General features: G+C 41.5%; 1 protein-coding gene across 9 annotated transcripts in view; it reads left to right on the forward strand.

The window, feature by feature from the left end:
• The window catches only part of SH3KBP1 (SH3 domain containing kinase binding protein 1), a 236,813-nt gene that overhangs the window by 104,406 nt on the left and 112,417 nt on the right, over window positions 1–19,990 (forward strand). For all 9 annotated transcript variants that reach the window (XM_068918383.1, XM_068918410.1, XM_068918361.1 and 6 more), the window contains one exon: window positions 17,730–17,836. In XM_068918383.1, the coding sequence (XP_068774484.1) occupies window positions 17,730–17,836 (107 nt within the window). The remainder of the gene's footprint in view (window positions 1–17,729; window positions 17,837–19,990) is intronic.

Raw genomic sequence — 19,990 nt, forward strand, 5'->3', positions numbered from 1 at the left:
AATATCTATTGTGTGCAGCTTGATTCAAATTTCCATGTGAGATATGGAGTCCTAGATTTACTTTTTTTATTTTTTCATCTTGGGTATTGGTAGAGCTTTCTTCTAAGGTTAAATAATGCTTTCTATATTATTGCATTTCCTTACTCTCTGGTTTTCAATAATGCAAGCAGCATACACTTTATAATTCAGATAGGGTTCTTACTAGTTCTCAAGTGCTGCTTTTTGTGAAGATATTTAGACCAATATTAGTAGGTGATTTAATATTAATAGATGACTGTATCAGCATATGGTAGGGCTTATAGTAGCTCTGTAAGCAAACACACTACTGCTGTCCATAATGCACACAATAGTTTTAGCCCTGGGGACAAGAACGAGCATTAGTCTGGAACTGGAAGTTCCCAGTGGCTGCAGCTGTGCTATGGGAATACCCGTCAATATGAGGCATGATATAGAGGGCTGCAGTTGGGGACAGCCTGCCAGGTGTGAGTTGAAGTTGTTATTCCTCTGTCAGGCATGGGCTGCTGATGGAAGCTGCTTTACTCCTCCTGCTCTCCTGCAGGCAGCATCAGAGATTAACTGAAAAAGCAGTTCCATGACTCCAGGTTTTAGTGGATAGTTGATCATAAAATAATCAGGTAAAGCGCATAATACAAAAGCTTTCGAAGATGTTTGACTCTGAAAGCACTGAGGGAGTTGTTAACAGCTTTCCTCCCTGTGTACATGTATTGTTTCCGTTGTTTTTGTGGTCATATGTTTTTGTGTGCCCCTTTCTACTTTATCTAAAAATGCTTTCTTGCATAACACCGATTGCTAGAAGCATAGATTCAATGTTTGAAGAGATGTGCGATGGCACTGAAGTAGGTATTTGGGACTCTCTAAACAAATGAGAATACCAGATGGACTCATAGTGATGGTTCTAGTGACTGATGAAGCAATTAAAGCATTTGCCTTTTGTGTAGTATATACAAAAGCAAAGGTGAAGTCACAAATGATCAATGGTCTGAGATGACAGTAAGATTTTCAGCTGCTTGTGTGTAGATAGTACTTAAATGAGCAGTATGAACAAGAAACGTTTTTGTACACATTCTTCCAAACAGGTGAAGAGGGTTGTGGACTGAATGTTTGTGCCCGTCACCATACACGGTAGGAACATAAGCTCATGACCATGTTATCCTATTGTCTTGACACCTCTACAGCGAATAACATTCCAGCATACAGAACAGTGAGTTTATTGGTGGCAAATTATTTAGGGATTATAAATCTTGTGACCGAAAGAGTGCCAGCAGTATATTTCTAAAAGCTATGTGTATTTACGTTCTTACTCTTTAACAGTGGTTGGCATTTGTTATGGGGAGGAAGTTACAGAAGAATGTTTTATTGTATTGACGTTTGGTGGAGCGTATTTTTCTGCCCTCAAACATAAAGAGTATCTGCAAAACACATCCAAGTGTCCTTGCTTTTTAAATTTTTCTTAATTTTTTTATTGTAAAGGCACAAATGCATCCCTGCAGGATTTTGGTTTTTATTGGTCATGCAAGAAAACAGAATAGTAGGGGAACAGTCAGAAAAAGCTGGAGAGGTAGGATATTGCATAGTTGTGAGTAGCAGCGTTTAGGTTACATGTTTAGGTGGAAATTAACTGTATCATGTAAACTGGTATATTTTCTTGAAGTTTTAAGTACTCCTTGCTCTCCGTTTTCCGTGTTCACTGGAACAGCTTCTGTTCCCTGCTCTGCTGACTGAATCTGCGTTATCTTTCGGAGTGACTTTCCCTTTTTGCTTCTTAAAAAAGTAGTTGTTGGAGACCCTTTTCATCTCTTCCTCGATGTTGAGTAATTCCTCTTTTCTCTTTCTTTTTTATGCATCTCAGGATTATAAGATATTCTGTCATGTGGTTTGTGCTTGTCTACCTTGGCTACTATCTTGCACTAGCAACCTATGCTGTGTTAAAAAGTTAACAACTATGGAAGAGATTTTCCAAAGTGCTTGAGAGACTCAGAAGGCTCCTTTTAGAGTCAACCTAAACTTTTATGTGCCTAAATCTCTACATGTACTTTCAAATCTTCCCGATGTTATTAAGCATGTTGGTCATTATGGCGAAGTTAGACCTGTAGGGGTAGACTAATGGGAATCTCAGTAACGAGCCCAGGAGATAATCATTTGTGATAAATACAGCAAAGGTGTCCAAGCAGTGGCTAACAAGCTGGTGGAGGATAGTCATAGCTATTATTTAAGTGCTGATGGTGTTTTTTATGTAAAAAAACATTGTGTTTTGGCAGCAAGCATTTTTGTCATCCTAGTTATTCTCCTAGCAATCAACTGTAGATGTTCTTTGGCAGTGAAATGATATACGAATGTGTGTGAAAGTTGCATGATATGAAATGAAAGCGTAGGCATGCTGACTTCATACTAGGATCCAGAACGTAAGTCAATGGACATGGTCTAATTTAAATATTCTGTCTTTAGTGCACAGTAAGTTTTCTGTAATAAGACTCATACTTTAAGAGACACGGTAATGTGTCTGGCTTGTGTTTATCTGGACTACGCACTGAAGTACAGATGCCTGAGATTGCCTGAGAGGTAAATGGTGCAATCAAATAGGTTAATGAGAAAGTTTTCTTTTTTAGCTTTCAGATCACTTGCTTTATTGACACTGCAGCAGTGTGGAGTGGCACAGAAATTACCCTGTTGACAGTTAATTTTGTTTGATGCAAGTCTTACTTGGAGAGTCTTACAGACCTTTAGGAATGTTTTTGTGTCTGGATAAATGCTCTAAAGCAAGGCAAAAAGCAGCTAGCAGATGAACTGGCGCTAGAGTAGATAATACTCTAAGAGGTTGAGACATAGTAGGACTTCTCTATATGACTTTTCAGTTTCTACCTGGGAGTTCTCCACAGACCTGTGTAGGAACTCGTGTCAGTGTCACTTGAAAACGTAACTGAAAGTTAACGAAGCTATAAAGGTGTCTTGTAAGAGGTGATGTACCAAAAATAACTCTGAAAGTCAGTAAGTTGAGTGTGCCTGGAAGCCTGAAAGAAAATATTATGGCAGTTTGACATGAAGGAGCTGGGATAGAGTATGCTAACAGCAATATGAGGTTGAACATTTAAAGTAACTTTTAGAAGTGGTATCTTGTTCTGTGGCCTGCCTAGCTGAGTACCGCGCTCTCCTTTCTTTAACACTCAAGAAAATGTAGCGCAATTCGATTCGTCACTGCGCATGGGTGTTGTTGCGTTAGCAGTAATGATAGCAATTGAGCAAACCCCTTACGCTCAGAGAGAGAGAGATAAACCTCTGGATGTGCTCGGTAGCAGACAGTTTTGAGGTATAAGGTCTGCTTTGTATGAGAACTAAAGGTATAAGGCAGCAAGGAAGGGATTGAATGCTATACCCTTTGACTCTTTTGATTAGAAACCCTCTTGATAAAGTAGAGCTTATGAATCTTGTGAAAAAAGTCAGAAGAACATGACCAAAAAACTATGATATTTGTGTGACGTCTTTTGAAAATGACACTGTAATAATGAACTGAATTGCTAGTTGCCGCCTTATCATGAGCTATTGCTTGTAATAGTTCATTTGGCGATGTAGTTTACTAAAAATGAATGCTTATAAATAACACAGAGGCCAGTTTGAATGATGAGAACAACCAAAACTATTCGGGAAAATTCCTGTGACGTTTGGAGTTTCTCACCACCAAAAGCAAAAGGCGCTGCAGAGCGGGCTAGAAATGGATACTGGGAAGCCCTTTTCTGCCCTTCATCTCTAGGGTTGCATGGAGCGACTCGTTCTGCCCCTGCGTTATACGTGCTGGATGGTGACTTCCCAAAACACGTAGGCCTTTAGCTCTTTTCTTTTTTTCCATTTCTGTTGATCTGCATTGGAGAATGGTGATACCCATCTGGTCTGGCTGATCTAGAAATACTTGCCCTGTGCTTGTGGAATGAACTATCCCATGTGGTCACTATGGGACTGTTCTTTTTAGAAGGTAACTGTGGAGCAGTGAATGTCACTTTTCCCTTTCATTATACTGAGATACCTTCATGTGAAACCTAGCTTCAGCTCAGCTGTCATGTAGCTAATGGTGGCTGAGGCTTCAGTGGGCCAGCAACAGGAAGAGTAATTGCTTTGTTTTGATTTATTATATTTATTTATTGCTCTCGTGAACATACGTTCCTGGGCACTTGGGCAGCCCTCAAATAACACAGGATAGGATATCACCCTTTTAGAAAGGCAGATTATTTCAGATTATAGCATTTTCACAATGGTAGGTAAGAAATAATAACAAATCTTTACACGAGCAGTGCAATTGAGGGTTCCTTCTGGTGTGTTTTTCCTTTAGCAGAGCTGGAGGCCGGGGCAGTTGTGTAATGGCTTGCTGAGCTGATGCGTGTCACCAGCTGGGCAAGCAGCACCAGCACAGCTCTCTCCTCTGCAAGGTCTTGAAAAGACCACGGCTTAATTGCCATGGGAGGTACATGCACGAGCGTGGCCGTGAGTTGCTGATCGAGTGATGACCTGTCCTGATATAAGAGTTGCAGAAGCAGACCCATTATATTGGACTGGGCAAGTCATTTTCCTGGTTTATGAGAGTAGGGTCTAGTTTCACCTATAAGCTTCCTAGAATTTAAGATTTATCTAAGCTTATGGTCCAAGGCAAATCTGATGTTTTTGCTAGGTTTTAGGAATACTGCTGGATAGGAAAGTGATGTGTCTGCTTGTCTGTGGATATGTTAATTTGTTTTAGTTTAACTTTGTTGCCCCTTAATGGCTTCTGAAAGAATATTTAAATTGTATGTAAATTATGTATGTAACTGTAAATGTATATGCAATATAAATTGTATGTGTCATAAATTATATTCTAGAGGAACATTATATTTTAGGTTAAAAATCTGACTGATGTTCTAGGTGCCAGATAGGAAAGAGATGTTCGTTTTTAAGTGTTGTTGTTTTATTGCATGTGTTCATTTTGTAATAGCTCTTGTGAGCGCAGCAACCAGAAAATTAGCTGCTGTAATCTTTGCATCTTTCCTTCATTTCTCAAGGCATTTGTGTGATTCATGTTGTTAATGGTGCAGTGAAAATGAAATCCTGATGATGGGTTTTTAGCCTTTGATAAGAGAGGCTGACTTGAAATGGATATAGCAAAGGTCAGAGCAAGACCGACCTTGTAATGTCATTAAAAATTTGAGAACCTGTCACAAAACACTGATACTGATAGCTAAAAATGAAGTGATGCAGCTGTTGGCATCTTTTTGTTAAAAAATCAACAACAACAGCAACAAAAGTCTTACTTTTTAAAGCCTTTTTTTTTCAAGGCAAGTTGGGCAGAAGTCAGTCTTCAGGGCAAGAAACATAGTAATGGTAATGCCGAAAGTTAGTATTTCTGCAGTTTACTATGTAGGCAACTATGTGATTTGATCTAAATCAGTTTACTTACAAGAGGTTGGAGAACACGAATTAAGCTGAATGTGCAAAATGGTACCACAATTGGAGCTGTTTGCTCTCATTCACTGTATTTTGCAAAGTGCTGCCGTTCACAGGCATTTCAAGTGGTGTGAATGATGTGATGGAACATAAAAGAAGTGAGCAAGATGCAACAGCAATTTGCGTTTATTTTTAGGTTAGTCAAACATTAGAGAGCGATACAAAGAGCAAAATAGTCAACTGGATCTCAAAACCTGGCTGATGGGATAACGTTCTGGGATTATCCCATGACAACGTAAGATCTTTCCAAGGAGAACAGAAAGAGAAAATGGCTTTTATGGGCCAATTGCAAATCTTGTTTTGTCTCTACTCTTGCATTTTGAAACTTCCTCTTGCACCCAGGAAAGAATACTCTTTCAAGTTTGTATGCCGCCTCTTGCTAATTTATTGCTGGTGATCTCTACTGCCTCCAGTTTTTCTTGAAACTCCTTATACAGTCAGTTTGTATGAACTGTACAGTAGCCAGTATAAAAATCTCTTTTTGCAATTTTTCTGTGGCAGTCTGAGTATGAGAGAAGAAACTAAATATAAAGACAAGCGTGAGATCCCGTGTTAGGGTCATCGGCCCCCTGACAGGCACTCCCTGTGTAAGAGGCGACAGGAATCACAGTGCCAAGCAGTGAGACCAGGTGTGGGATATGAACTAAGTCGCAAAGTCATGGGTGACCAGGGACAAGCCACCCTGGTGAGTATGAGCCTTGGTTTGCCCAGCAGTTAAATGAGCACAGCAGTATCTGCTGCTGCTTGTAACAAATTGCTTATGAGAGATGCTAAATGAGAGCGACAAGCTTTTATTATTGAGAACGGGCAAGAGAATGGGGTTTTTGAAAAAGAGATGTTTAAAGGCACCACTTGCTGCCGAGGAATATTGTTGAATCTTTTCCAGCTGTAGCGAATAGTTTGTTTTGGAAGGAGGCGAGAAGCTGAGCAAACTTGTCCAGTCTTTCTCAGGATCAAGTAGCTCCTTTTAAATTACAATTTAAAAGGCCCATTTGAAACCCTGTCACTGAGTTCCAGTTTGTGTCCTAGGAGGGAATGTTTTACCCTTAATACCGATCCAAAATGCTCATTTACAGCTTGAAGCCCAAAAAGATAAAGATCCAAAAGTAGTAGCTTTAATGAATGTGCACATTTTCGGTTCTGCATGTGACTAAGTTAATGTGTAGTAACACAGTATTTTACACTTGCCCTCTAGAAGAAAGAGCATAAAATTGGCAGGCTGTATGGGAAGGCCAAGTGTTCCTGTCGGAATTTGGACTTGCTTTTTTCAATTTGCTAGTAATAGTGGGGTGCTGGTTTGACCATGTTCTTGATGCTATACTTAATAGAAGTTTCTGTATCTTTTGTATGCATTTTATAAGTTTCAGACTCAACTTCAAAATCTTTTTTTTTTTTTTGATGGTGTAGAATTCTTTGTGGTTGAACGGTGCATGTGTCTTTTGAGTTTGTTTGCAGTTAATTTTATAGCATTTGCTTCTGCTTCAGGTTAGGCTTTAATAATGATCTTTCCTTCACTAGTGTTTCAGTTCTGTCTGTCAAGTGCACAGCCCGGCTCCTACTGTGGCTTAGAGAGGTACTGCTCCACTTCTCGGCTAATTGATGCTTTTTTTTTTTTTTTTTTTCCCTAAAAGTGTTTGACCACTAGTACCATGTTGTTGCTCTAAGTTGCTTCCAGTAATTATTGCTGTAATGTGAAACATTTGCATGTGATAATCGAGACCTGAGTCATATTGTTGCATATTTCTAACAAAAGACTGAATTTGTTGAGCAATGCAAGGTTAGCCCTTTTTCTGACTGTGGAAATGCTTTAGAATGTAGCAGTGACAAAAACGTGGCTGCCAGGCTTCCAGGTCTCTCATACAGCAATCTTGGTCATAAAATTCACAGCGGCAGCCAGATGGCTGAAACCTGGAAGTCTTGCTGTGGAGTCTAGCAAGAGCGAAGAGACTCTTCAATAATAGTAGAACATTAACACACTCACAGTAATCTATTACTAACAGTGATGGCATATTGTGTTGTGGCTTAATCATGTTTAATGGAGTCCTGCAGTCTCCATGATTCAGCTGCACACATCAAAGCGGAGCACTTTCCAGTTCACCTGCTTGTAGATAAACACAGTAGTTTTATGTAACACCATTGCTAGGAGTGCTAGAAGCACCTAAGACTTCCCCCCCCTTCCCTGCAGTTTATCTTTCTCTTCTCTAGTATAATAATCTCACAATTTTAAAATAATTTTTATTTCTTTTCTTTCTTTATTTGTGCATTAAAAACATCACACACAGCTTGCTTCTATTTTCTGCTAGATAGGGAAAAGACTGGGATTTTTTGTTGTCCACTGAAAAGCATTCACCCTCTCAACAGTGTGTGGATGATAAGTGATTTGGAATTGACATGTCATATCTCAGGTCAGAAAAACACTGCTAGATTCCTCCAGGGAAAAAAAGGAAATTGAAATTGGGACCTGACAATTCTAGGACCTTTTTAAATCAGAGCTGTAGTTCTACTAGTGAGTGGGTATAAGATGGGATGCAGTCCTCGTGTTGTGGAATGCAATGACAAAATCCATATTGGCATTGAGCACGGCCAGGTTTTTGTCTGAAGTCTCTTAACACTATTTTTTATATACTTCAAAAAAAAAAAAAAAACCTAATGCTTTTGTGCTATAGCTATCTGTTTGCTTTTAATTAGGTAACTCAATCTGACAAAAGCACCTACTGAGGGTAGTGTTTTTAAGAAGAATTCTACCCAGAAGTAAATTAGTAGCTCAATCTTTTTCTTAAAATTTGCTTTTTAATATATACAGTTCAATGATTTATAAAGAAAAATAGATGATGCTGTAACTGTTGAGGCTGGCAGCCCAAAATGACTATGACTAAACCAAACTATACTATACCAAACTATAACTATAACCAAAAGTCCATCAGTACCGTCAAAATCAACTAACGTACAGCCTCAACGGATATACGCCTTCTCTTAGTGATACCGTAGTTGCCTTTTGTCTTTTTGCACAACATTAAATTTAGAACTGGTTTCTAGCTGAGTCATATCACAGCCCAGCTTGTCTCACCAGAAGGCACGGTAGACTGAACCAGTTCTCTTGAGCTATGGATTTAGCTCTGAAAGCAGGAGATGGGAAGTGTAACCGGGGTTGATGGGCAGCTTATGCTGCATGCAGGGGAAACTGAAGTAGAAAACCAGAAGCTTTTCCTCCAACTTGTCATTTTCCTCATAATGGACCTGCTAGAAAGCAGCTTTACTCAGTTCAGTTACTTTAAGGACAGCGCAGGATTGTGATTTCCCTCAGTGGTTCCCCCCAACCTGCCCAGCAAGCCTGGGCTGGAGGGAAGGCTGTTGTCTGCAGGGAGCTACTCTGTGCTTAGCATATTTGAAATTATTTAGATGCAGGGGAAAAATCTCCTCACACTGCAGATCTTGACTCCAGCCTCTCCCGGTCCCAGACCTAGTGCATGCAATTTCCATAGCAACGCTCCTGCTAAAAAAAAAAAACAGAAAAGCAGGAACAATTGGGTTGAAATTTTGTCTGAACTGTAGAGGTATCTATATGTGCCTTTTAAAAACAGATCCAGTTACAAAACTGTGTGGCCTAGTTTTGAAGACGTAAAACGTTTAGGTATACGTTGTCAGCAAGGAGAGGTATAGACACTTGCTTCTTGGCTCTGTTCTCTCAATAAAGTTCTTTATTGAATATAACTTTTCTGTTCTCTATTGAATAGTTACAAATAGGACTGTGTTATGAAACAGATTGTTGTACTCTTGTGATTAAAAAATATGGATTGGTATGTACAGTTGATGGAAACAATATATTTCATGAAGCTTGCTGTTGTTACCTTGTGTTAGTTAAAGTAACCACATGCTTTTCAGTGACACTAGCAGAATAGAGTGCAAACACGTTGGCATCAGTGAAAATTAAGCTCTACAGAAACTACTGAATAACCCATTAGCGCACACGCACACATTTACATAAACATCTGTTTCGTTATATAAGTGTTATCCTTAAAAAAAAGTAGTTTGGATATGAAAATTCCAGTTTATTTTTAAATAGTTTAGTTATTTGCTCAACTGCTCTTGTGCATTTCATGAAATCGCAAATTGTCATTGTGTAACTCTTCCCGGTGTCTGAAAGCAAAGCGTTAAGTACCAGTTCGACTTCTTGTGTAGCATTGGCTCAGCTTTTGGTGACCAGTGACATAACACTGTCGTCTTTTTGTATTTGTTGCTAATGCCAGGGCATTGTCTAAGTGTCTATAAATCATGCTGTCTCCTGCGTGTGTAAAGCTGGAGGAAACCCTTTGAGTCTGATGCTAGTCTGCTGCTATCACAGGCAACCGCATGACTTTTAGAATCTGATCAAACACTACTTCAAAAAAAATTAGAGTTGTTCCCGGGAAGATCCTTTTCAAGTCTCTAAATACATATTCATTCCTTTTTGCCATCTACCCTAACTTGCGACATTTTGAAGTTAGACGTCGAAGGCTGATCTAACCACACGAGTAGAGAAAAGCACCTCCAGAGAGTCATTCATCTGCGTATTTTAGTTGTCTCTTTTATAAGAAAGCTAAATGCCCTCTGGAGAAATTTAGTTTCTCTCCATTTGAGTCTGCTCCTGAGTGATAGACTCAGATTTAGACATCCCACTGTTGCAGAAGAGTGATGCACTTCACTTGTAAGCGAGAAGCAGCGATATGTTTTATTGAGATAAGATAGTAATTTAACAAAGTTTGATGGTAAATAAGACTGTGGTTTAACAAGATTCGATGGCAAGGTACACTCGGTTATTTACTGCATGGAGGGCAGGGTCAGACGAAAGCAAGGAGACTCTCCCGTTGAGTCATGCGGTTCGGAGTGCACTTCCTTGCTTTCCAAACTCCTCAGAGGAGTCTGGGTGCAGCTGGATCCAATCTTAGTCCCAAACTTGGTCAGCGGTTTATGTCTAGAGGATTGTGCACACAATAAATCCGAGATGCAGCTCGGCAAAGTTTGCAAAGTTTCAGCACGCTATTAGTCACTTACCAAGGACGTGTCATGGGTAAGGACTCTCTCGACCTCTCTCCCCTCTCGTCCCCGCCCAAGGGGAGATCCTGGCATGCAGCCCGCTGCTGTGCAGGAGAGCTCAATGGGCTCTGGCCTGCCCCCTATTTATGGGGTAAGATGATTGACTCATAGTCATATTTGCATGCCAGCCGTATTTCGGTTGGCGCATGCTCAGCTAGCCCTTGGTGCTGTTATCTGTCTCCCCAGATTCTGATCTGAGCTGGATGCAGCCATCACGACCACTAATGGTGGTTATCACTGGGGGTGGGGGTGTGTTTCAGGTCTTACTGAGGGCTGTTGCCTGAGCAGGGTTACGGGTGAAAGGTCACGTGTATGGAGGGGGAAGCACAACATCACATCTGCTCAGGGACACCTACACTGAGATAGGTGAGTCAGGGGATACAGATGAAAAGGCGTGGGGTTAGCAAAGCCCCTCGCGTACGCTGCTGAGCTACCAAGCCCTGCTCTGGCTGCCAGCAGTCAGCGAACGGTCAGAGAAGCAGCTCAGCGGCAGGGCAGGGGGACGTAGCCCCACGTGGGCTGTGCTAGCGTCGGCAGTCAACAGCTGCAGCCGAGGCAGGTGTCTGTCATGGCTCTTCAGGTACATCCATGGCCTTGCATGTTTGCAACGCAGGCAAGGCTATTTTCTTGCCTCTATTGCCAGGTCTGCAGAAATTTTGTAAGGGTTCGGTGGTTTCCGCATAGCTCTTATAAGGAGTGACGTGAGGCACGCTTTGCAGCGCCAGTGTTGAGCCCTTGGTGCCATCGCTTCACATGCAGCAGGCTCTGCAGTTACCACTTTTTTAACCTTCTTATACGTGCACAGCAAATTCTTTTGCAGCGGCATGACTTATTTAAAGAACAGAGTGCACAAACTAGGCATGTGGATTTTTTTTTTCGAGGTGTATTAAAACTATGTCAAGTGGGAGCCAGTGTTTTTCACGAGGGTGAGTGACATCTTTTCTGCATGATAGCTTGTTCTGAGTAAAATGTAGCACGGTTGGTTCCCAACCTGCAGCTCATGGGCAATCTGTCTTCAAAACCCTTTTGATGCTGGGAAATTGAAAAGTCTAAAACTGCAACCAGCAGGAGCAGCACAGTATGGTGTTGCCTGCAGCAGGTTATTTGCTACAGATTGTTACCCGTCGGCCAGTACAAGTTCACTGATCTTTTTTTTTCCTCCTCCTTTTTAAGCGTTTCAAAGCCCAGCAAGGACTTCGCAATACACTTTTCCCAATTTTAAAGTACTGTATTTATTACTTCTCTTCTCACTCCTCAGTAACTTTTCACTTGCAAGTAGCTCAATTGTTTATGCTCAGATGTCAATAGAAATGTGAAAAATCTCCTACAAAATGTTTTCTTTATCAATTTACACGGAAGGAAAAAGTGGATTAGGTTGGAAAGCATCTGCAGTCTTCATTGCAAAATTGCTGGCCATATGGTTTAAAATTAACGTTACACCAATGGATCAAATTCAAAACATTTTAATGTCAAAGTGCATCATTTGTGTGTCTCAGATGACTAACAGTTAACACATGCATAGACTGTTAGACTAGTACTCTGCAGTAAGTGGCAATATTAGCAGAAGAGAGCAATGCTGAGAGAAGACCAAGACTTGTATCCAAACTGCCTGTTAGTTGATCTAGTTGGTCTTTCTCATTTCTGAGGAGATTACCTTTGGAGACTTTCTACCAGTTAAGAAACAAACAAAAAATCTATGATGCCGGCATGGGAATATTTCTTTTGCAAAAAAGGTTTTCTTTGCTAACAGGTTTTGTATACGTTTTGCCTGTTGACTCTGACCTTTTTTCGGACCAGCTCCATTTTTGCAGAAATCTCAGACCACTGTGTTACCCATGTTGCTTTAGCATACAAAAAAATAGATACCCCCTTCTGCAGTATATAGCTTTTCACACAGCACCTGGGGCCCAGCAGCACCTTCTTAAAACCAAAGGGTTCTCTGCTGGGTCTGTTGTCTTGCGTTAGACCACAAGGAGGAACTAGTTGGTACTTAGACTTTTTGCCCCTTGTTGACTTGCTAGTCTCCTCTTCAGTACTTCTTTGGGGAAAGATTTGGGAAGAGAGAGGGAGCAGTGAGACAGCCAGAAGGCTAATTTTACAAGTCTATGTGATAGCTCTTGAGGAAGGCTTAATTGTAGTACAGCTTAAGTGTGGTGGCTAGGTCTGTCTTCTTCGGTATCGTGCTGACTGTTAGAAGTATCATACAACTGCTGTGAATATTAATGCCCAAGCCAATGGGACTGTAAATTTGTGATCTCCGTAGCTGTATTTTGCAGTCCTTTTAGGTTTTGGGAACTTGTAGCTTTACAAATGTAAAGCAGAACTCTGCTCTTAGCAGAACAGCTGAGAGAGGGGAAGGAAGGGGATAAGATGTTATTCTCCCAATCCGTAATAAATTACAAGCTGAGACCGAAAGCATTTACAGAGCTTGCCTAGGGCTCTAGTAGGTCTGAGCAATACAGCAAGGGGGAACACTTGCCTCTGTTATTCTTTCTGCTGGATTTCACTTGCTGCATGGTTCTTCCACTTAAGTGTCTTTGTTTTTCCTTGGATTCTGAACGTATCATGTAGGTAGTGAATGTAAAAGAAACCCAGCCTCAAATCTGAGCAGTTTCTTATTGTTTTGGTTGCTTTTTTAAAGTTTTTTGTTTTTTAGTGCGTAGAATATTCGTTTAGTTTGTTCTTTTACTGGGTGCTGGAAAAACTTCAATTTTTTTAATCATATGGCAAAAGGGAACGGGAAAAAGAAACACATGGATGGACAACATTTTCTGTATAGACTCAAGCACTTTCCCGGGCTGACCCTGCTTTTATTATTTTGTAGAAAGAGTGCTAGATTTGTCTACTGGCATTACACTGTCATTCTCTATAGGGAGCATGCCTTGGATGACAGTGGGATCTCCTAGGGTCTTTTGAGTGTGAAATAAGGCACATCAGAAGACAGGGTGAAGGAAAGCCCTAATTGTCTTCCTCCACTGTATATCTTATCCACGTTGTCACGTGTACCCACTGAGCAAAGGCTGCAGGGCTAGCCTGCCTTTCTCTCTGCTTCAGCATTTGGTAGCAGCACGAGGTGAGAAACTGGATGCGTGGCGGTGCACAGGGCCAGCGCTCCAGCCCCGGGAGCTGCAGCTTTCATGAAGTTGTGCAGGCTCTAAGTGAGTCACTCTGCGACCATTGCTGCCCTTGAGCATCTGATCTTGTCGCTTCATCGATAGCGATAAATGTAGGCTTTCTCTAGATTTTCTGTAGCGGTCATAAGGCCTGTGTGGGAGGGGAGAAAGGATTTGTACAGTTTTAACGTTTATGTACAGAATCATGTTTATTTCTTAGCTCTCCCAGCAATCTCAGAATCACACAGAGAATCGTTTAGGTTGGAAGGGACCTCTGGAGATCATCTTGTCCAACCTCCCTGCTCAAGCAGGGTCACCTAGAGCATATTGCCCAGGATCACATCCAGGCGGGTTTTGAATATCTCCAGGGAAGGAGACTCCACTACCTCTCTGGGCAAACTGTTCCAATGCTCTGTCACCCTCACAGTGAAGAAGTTTTTCCTCAGGTTCAGATGGAACTGCCTGTGGTTCAGTTTCCGCCCATTGCCTCTTGTCCTGTCGCTGGGCACCACGGAGAAGAGGCTGGCCTCATCCTCTTGACACTCCCCCTTCAGATACTTGTAGAGATTGATGAGATCGCCTCTCAGTCTTCCCTTCTCCAGGCTCAACAGGCCCAGCTCTCGCAACCTTTCTTCATAGGAGAGGTGCTCCAGTCCCCTCATCATCTTGGTAGCCCTCCGCTGGACTCTCTCCAGGAGTGCCATGTCTCTCTTGTACTGGGGAGCCCAGAACTGGACACAGTACTCCAGGTGAGGCCTCCTCCAGGTGAGGGGCAGGATCACCTCCCTCCACCTGCTGGCCACACTCTGCCTCATGCACCCCAGGATCCCCTTGGCCTTCTTGGCCACAAGGGCACACTGCTGGCTCATGTTTAACTTGTTGTCCACCAGCACTCCCAGGTCCTTCTCTGCAGAGCTACTTTCCAGCAGGTCAACCCCCAGCCTGTCCTGGTGCATGGGGTTATTCCTGCCTAGGTGCAGGACCCTGCACTTGCCTTTGTTGAACTTCAGGAGGGTCCTCTCCGCCCACCTCTCCAGCCTGTCCAGGTCCCTCTGAAGGACAGCACAGCCTTCTGGGGTATCAGCCACTCCTCACGGTTTTATATCATCAGCAAACTTGCTGAGGGTGCCCTCTGTCCCTTCCTCCAGGTCATTGATGAATACATTGAACAAGACTGGACCCAGGACTGACCCCTGGGGGACACCACTAGCTACACGCCTCCCACTAGACTCTGCACCACTGACCACACTCCTCTGAGCTCTGAGCTCTGCCATCTAGCCAGTTCTCAATCCACCTCACTGGCCACTTGTCTAGCCCGCACTTCCTGAGCTTACCTAGGAGGATGTGATGGGAGACAGTGTCAAAAGCCTTGCTGAAGTCCAGGCAGACAACAGCCACTGCTCTCCCCTCATCTACCCAGCCAGAAGGTAGAAGGCTATCATCTCCATCATAGAAGGCTATCAGATTGGTCAAGCATGATTTCCCTTTGGTGAATCCATGCTGAGTGCTCCTGATCACCTTCTTGTCCTCCACGTGCTTAGTGAGGACCTCCAGGAGGAGCTGTTCCATCACCTTGCCAGGGGTGGAGGTGAGGCTGACAGGCCTGGAGTTTCCTGGCTCCTCCTTCTTGCCCTTTTGGAAGACTGGAGTGACACTGGCTTTCTTCCAGTCCTCAGGCACCTCTCCTGATCTCCAGGACCTTGCCAAGATGATGGAGAGTGGCCTAGCCATAACATCTGCCAGCTCTCTCCGCACTCGTGGATGCACCCCATCAGGGCCCATGGATTTATGGATGTCAAGTTTGGACAAAAGATCTCTAACCCGATCCTCCTCCACCAAGGGAGAGTCTTCCTTTCTCCAGACTTCCTCTCTTGTCCCCAAGGTCTGGAATTCCCCAGGGCTGGCCTTAGCAGTGAAGACTGAAGCAAGGAAGGCATTCAGTAACTCTGCCTTGTCTGTATCCTTCGTCACCAGGGCACCCGCCCCATTCAGCAGCGGGCCCACGTTTTCCCTAGTCTTCCTTTTGCTATTGATGTCTTGGAAGAAGCCCTTCTTGTTGTCCTTGACATCCCTTGGCAGAAAAAAATCTCAAAAAATACTCATCCTAGAGTCGCACAATATTGCTTATAAAGTACTGTGGCAACTAAAATTTGTCACATCTGTCAACAGTCACTACTTGATGTTGGAAATCATACAGTGGGAATGTTATCTTTAGGAAAAATAACCATCCTGTTTCTTCTGCACAGTTGAAGAAGCACTTCGCTATGGAAGATAGTTATTTTATATTTAAGTTCTTTTAGATGCAATTGTGTAAAATTGTTCAGTTTAGTTTAGATGGCGAAGAATGAACAGTCATCTGTAGGTGGGGAAAAAAAAAACCAATTTGAGCAAGTTCGGTCACATTGTGTTAAGGCATCAATTTTAACATTGAAAGAGCTGTCCTTCATGCAGTATTACAGTGGCAGTGAGAAATGTCATAACGCACAAGTAAGCCAAATTCGATGCCTTCCTCTCCACCTTCTTTCTCTACTTTTAGTTAATAAATTTTCTTAAAAACAAACAAACAAACTGTTCTATGAGTTTTTATTGCCTGTTCATTCTAGGGTAGTATTATCAAGAAATGTTGTTGCAGAGGAAATACCAAGCTGACCCTGAGATCCGTTTTTGTAATTTAATGTCAGTTTAAGGCTATTCTCAGACAGTGTTTGTACAGCTGATTTTGATAGGCATTGGAGGAGCTTAAGAGTTAAATGTACTTTCTCTTAGACTATTTTTTGTGTAGAGTATGTGTTTATGTGTGCATGTGCGCACCTATATGTAAAAATAATACGACATAGTATGATTCCTGCTTCTCAGAGCTTCTAGAGAAGAGGTGAATCGGCATGTTCTGAGTTTTCAGTGCTTCCTCTCTCTCCACCTTCTCCATATTTCAGCATGGTTATGATTCTTTCACTCCAGTGTGTTGTCCCACAGCTAACAGAGGCTGAGCCACTTGCTTCAGCAATGTAATTTCGGGAAGTTCTCTCCTCTACTCTGCTGCAAATCATACAACTATGACTTATATGTTTGTCGTGGATTGGAGAAACAAAGTTCTAAAAGTGGATTTTTTCCATTTGTCTGTCTCACTTAAAAACGTGATGGCAGAAGGGTCAAGTAAAGGGTCTTACTGTTATTCAGGGCTATAAATTCAAGCCTCTCTCCAGCTGTGTGTTCAAAGCTGCACCCTCACGCCAGCTTTCCATGGGAGCCTGGGTGGCCAAGCTGGAGAGTTGAAGACGGCTGACATCATTCTCCATGGCTGGTTGATTATTCAAGTTAGCATGCCTTAAGCACGCTAACGAAATGACACTCCTAGCTTTTTTTTTTTTTTTTTTTTGGGGGGGGGGGGGGTTGGAAGGGCTTTTCCTTCTATTTTCTTTAATCTTATATTATTGTATAATATGCAGCTTCTAAATGTGTGTACACACACACGCACACACATATATATTCTCTATATAAGGTTAGGGGCATGTATGTGTGTGAAAGAATTATGAAAAATAAAGATACAGGGCAAAATGATCAATTGACAGCTTATTTCCATCTGAGCAAAAACCACACAAGTTTTTGAATTTTTTTCCCATTTCTGGATTTGCCTGTGCCATCTGCATAGGCCATTATCTAGAAGAGAAATCGTAGCAAATATACCTGGAACGATCCTCTGGATAAAGTTCTTCCATCCTGTCACTCGGAGGCAATACCTGTTTGTTACGTTTTGGCTGTTGAGTAATATTACAGAAACAAAAAAAAAAGCACAATTTATTTTCACCCAAATGCTGTGTAATATTAAGCGTATCAAATTATAAAAGTAGTTGTAAGAAATAATATGCCCCATAATGCTCTGCTCCAGTCTTTTCTTGTTAATTAGCTCTAAGTACGCGTGGTAAGCATTGCAAATGTTCAGGCTGTTTTAAAAGTACGCAAAGAATTATACTTCATCTTTAATCCTTTCCTATGGCTTATGGTTTGACATGGAGTATTCTTTTCATTTCACAATCTCCCTGTCTCCTTCATATCCACCAGGAGAGAGAAGCAGGCGAAGAAGATGTCAGGTGGCTTTCAGTTATATGCCTCAGAATGAAGATGAACTGGAATTAAAAGTTGGTGACATCATTGAAGTTGTGGGAGAGGTAAGTAGACCTTTAATGGAATATACATGCACACAATTCTGGCATGTCTTGTGCATGTTAAGCTCTTAAACATGATGGCATTTTAAGGCATAATTTAAACCAGACGTTTTTCTTCTCCAGTATCCTTATGTGTCTTTGTCAGGTTAGTTTTGCAGGTGAGGGGAGGTGGTGGTTTGCTTTTGTTTTTTGTGGGTTTTTTTTCCATTGATAGTGATTCTGTTGGATTTACTCTAGCAGATGTTGCTTCTGAGTTCTCTGCAGGGAAAAAGCTCAGACTTTATGCTACAGTGCTGTTGAGTTTATATCTTTGAAGAACAAGATGACAGTAGAAAAAACTGCCCAGTTATAGTAAGCCAGCCACAACGATGAATTACCTTTACCAAGTAAAACAGATTTGAGAAATTTTCTTGGAGCCCTTGAGAATTCAGCTATGACATTCACCTTTTGTCATGTTGGTATTCAAATTTTGACAATTTCATTTTCAGGTAATCAGTTTTAAAAAAATAAAAAAATAAAATTTATTACAGACCGAAGATTCTGGGTGGCAGTGGACCTAGAAAGTGGATGCACATCTCTTAGAAAGACCGGGAACAAGTTATGATAATTTCGACAAAGATAATGAAAGTTGTTCTGCATGGATGAATCTCGTTGCAGGAGCAAGGAAAGCTGTTCATTCCTTATACCTTCAATTTTTGTTCCGTCAGAGTTTTTAGAAGTTATGCCGTTGAGCAAAATAATTTGAAATGCTAACATGAAGCCCTTAAGTAGAATGCATTCAAACTCATTTAGCCTTTATTTAGCTTAAGTTTAGAAAGGTATTTAAAATCCTAGTCCAATCAAGAATCAAATAAAAGTTACGTTTCAACTTTTATCATTTGTTCGTAGGACTTTTTTTTCTTGTGACTCAGCAGCTAATAAGTCAACGTTTATTTTCCTGTCAAGGATAAATGATTTGCTTTCTTTTTCCTTATCTGACACTTAAAAAATCATTCTAAAAGAGTAGAAATTCTACTGCAGTCTACATGACATCTCGTATTTTTCTTATGAGAGATTAAATTATCCCAACGAAATGCAAGAAGCTTAGTGATCACTGTTTTTCCTTTAACCTAGCTGCACACACCAGCTCCGTGCATTATTCTTCCTGCAACCAGACATGATAAGTCGCTTCACTAACCTTACTCTGTCTGTGAGCAGAACTGTAATGTAGATGTCGAACTTATGAGATATTTAAGAGCATACATTGATGTCAGTGTAAACTTAATATTATAAGAAATTTTGTGGCTGCGCTTGAGCTCTTTTCATTGTGGGATTTGAAGCATGTTTGACCTCGCATAACTGCAAGAACATCGTCCATCACTTGGCCGTACTTAAGACTTTTAATTCTGTGTTTCTGAAGAGCATAGTGATGGCATAAGAAGCCCTTCCTAGTAAGCCCAACCAAAGAATTATCTCTACCTAATGAACTGTATGGTTAAATAATTTAGTTGAGACATCTGGAGTTCTCACATGAAATGCATCTTGTGTCACCTTACAGGTTTTAACACCTTAATTATAAGTAACAGATTTATTTAAATTCACACGAGCTGAAAATGTTTGCATCAAAATGGAAAGATCTAGCTTTATGAAAATGAAACATCCCCCTGCTTGTGTGTATATGCTTACGGTAAAGGGCGTGTTTTTTGAAAGTAGAACTTTTAAATAATTTGGAAACCCACTCAGATTGCTAGCTACAGATTTGTAGTCTTAAACTCATATTTGTGCCTTGAATTGCTACAGTTGGAGAAAGCTTTGCAAACGTGCTCATTCTCAACTTTCAGAAGGATTCTTGTCTAGGGCTGCTTTTTTGTTCAATAGGACTAAGGCACGTGATCCTGGCATTAGTTTAAGCGTAGCATGAAAGAGGATTGTTCACGGCTAGCTTGAGCTGTTGACCATGAGTAGAGCCAGATGAAGAGTCTCTGGTGAGCCTAGGTGAGGCCGTGCCCGCTTTGTCTTAGGGAGGTACCCTGTCCTATCAGTTACTGAAACATATGGTTTGCCTTAGGCATCACTGGGTGCATTCATGCAATCCAGGACATTATCCAAGTCTTCTGGGTGGAACTAGATTAATTGGTGGAACAGGCAATATAAAGGGGTAATTTTCAGCACTTCAGG

The sequence above is a fragment of the Struthio camelus genome, chromosome 1 (genome assembly GCF_040807025.1).
Source record: "Struthio camelus isolate bStrCam1 chromosome 1, bStrCam1.hap1, whole genome shotgun sequence".
Classification (NCBI taxonomy): domain Eukaryota; kingdom Metazoa; phylum Chordata; class Aves; order Struthioniformes; family Struthionidae; genus Struthio; species Struthio camelus.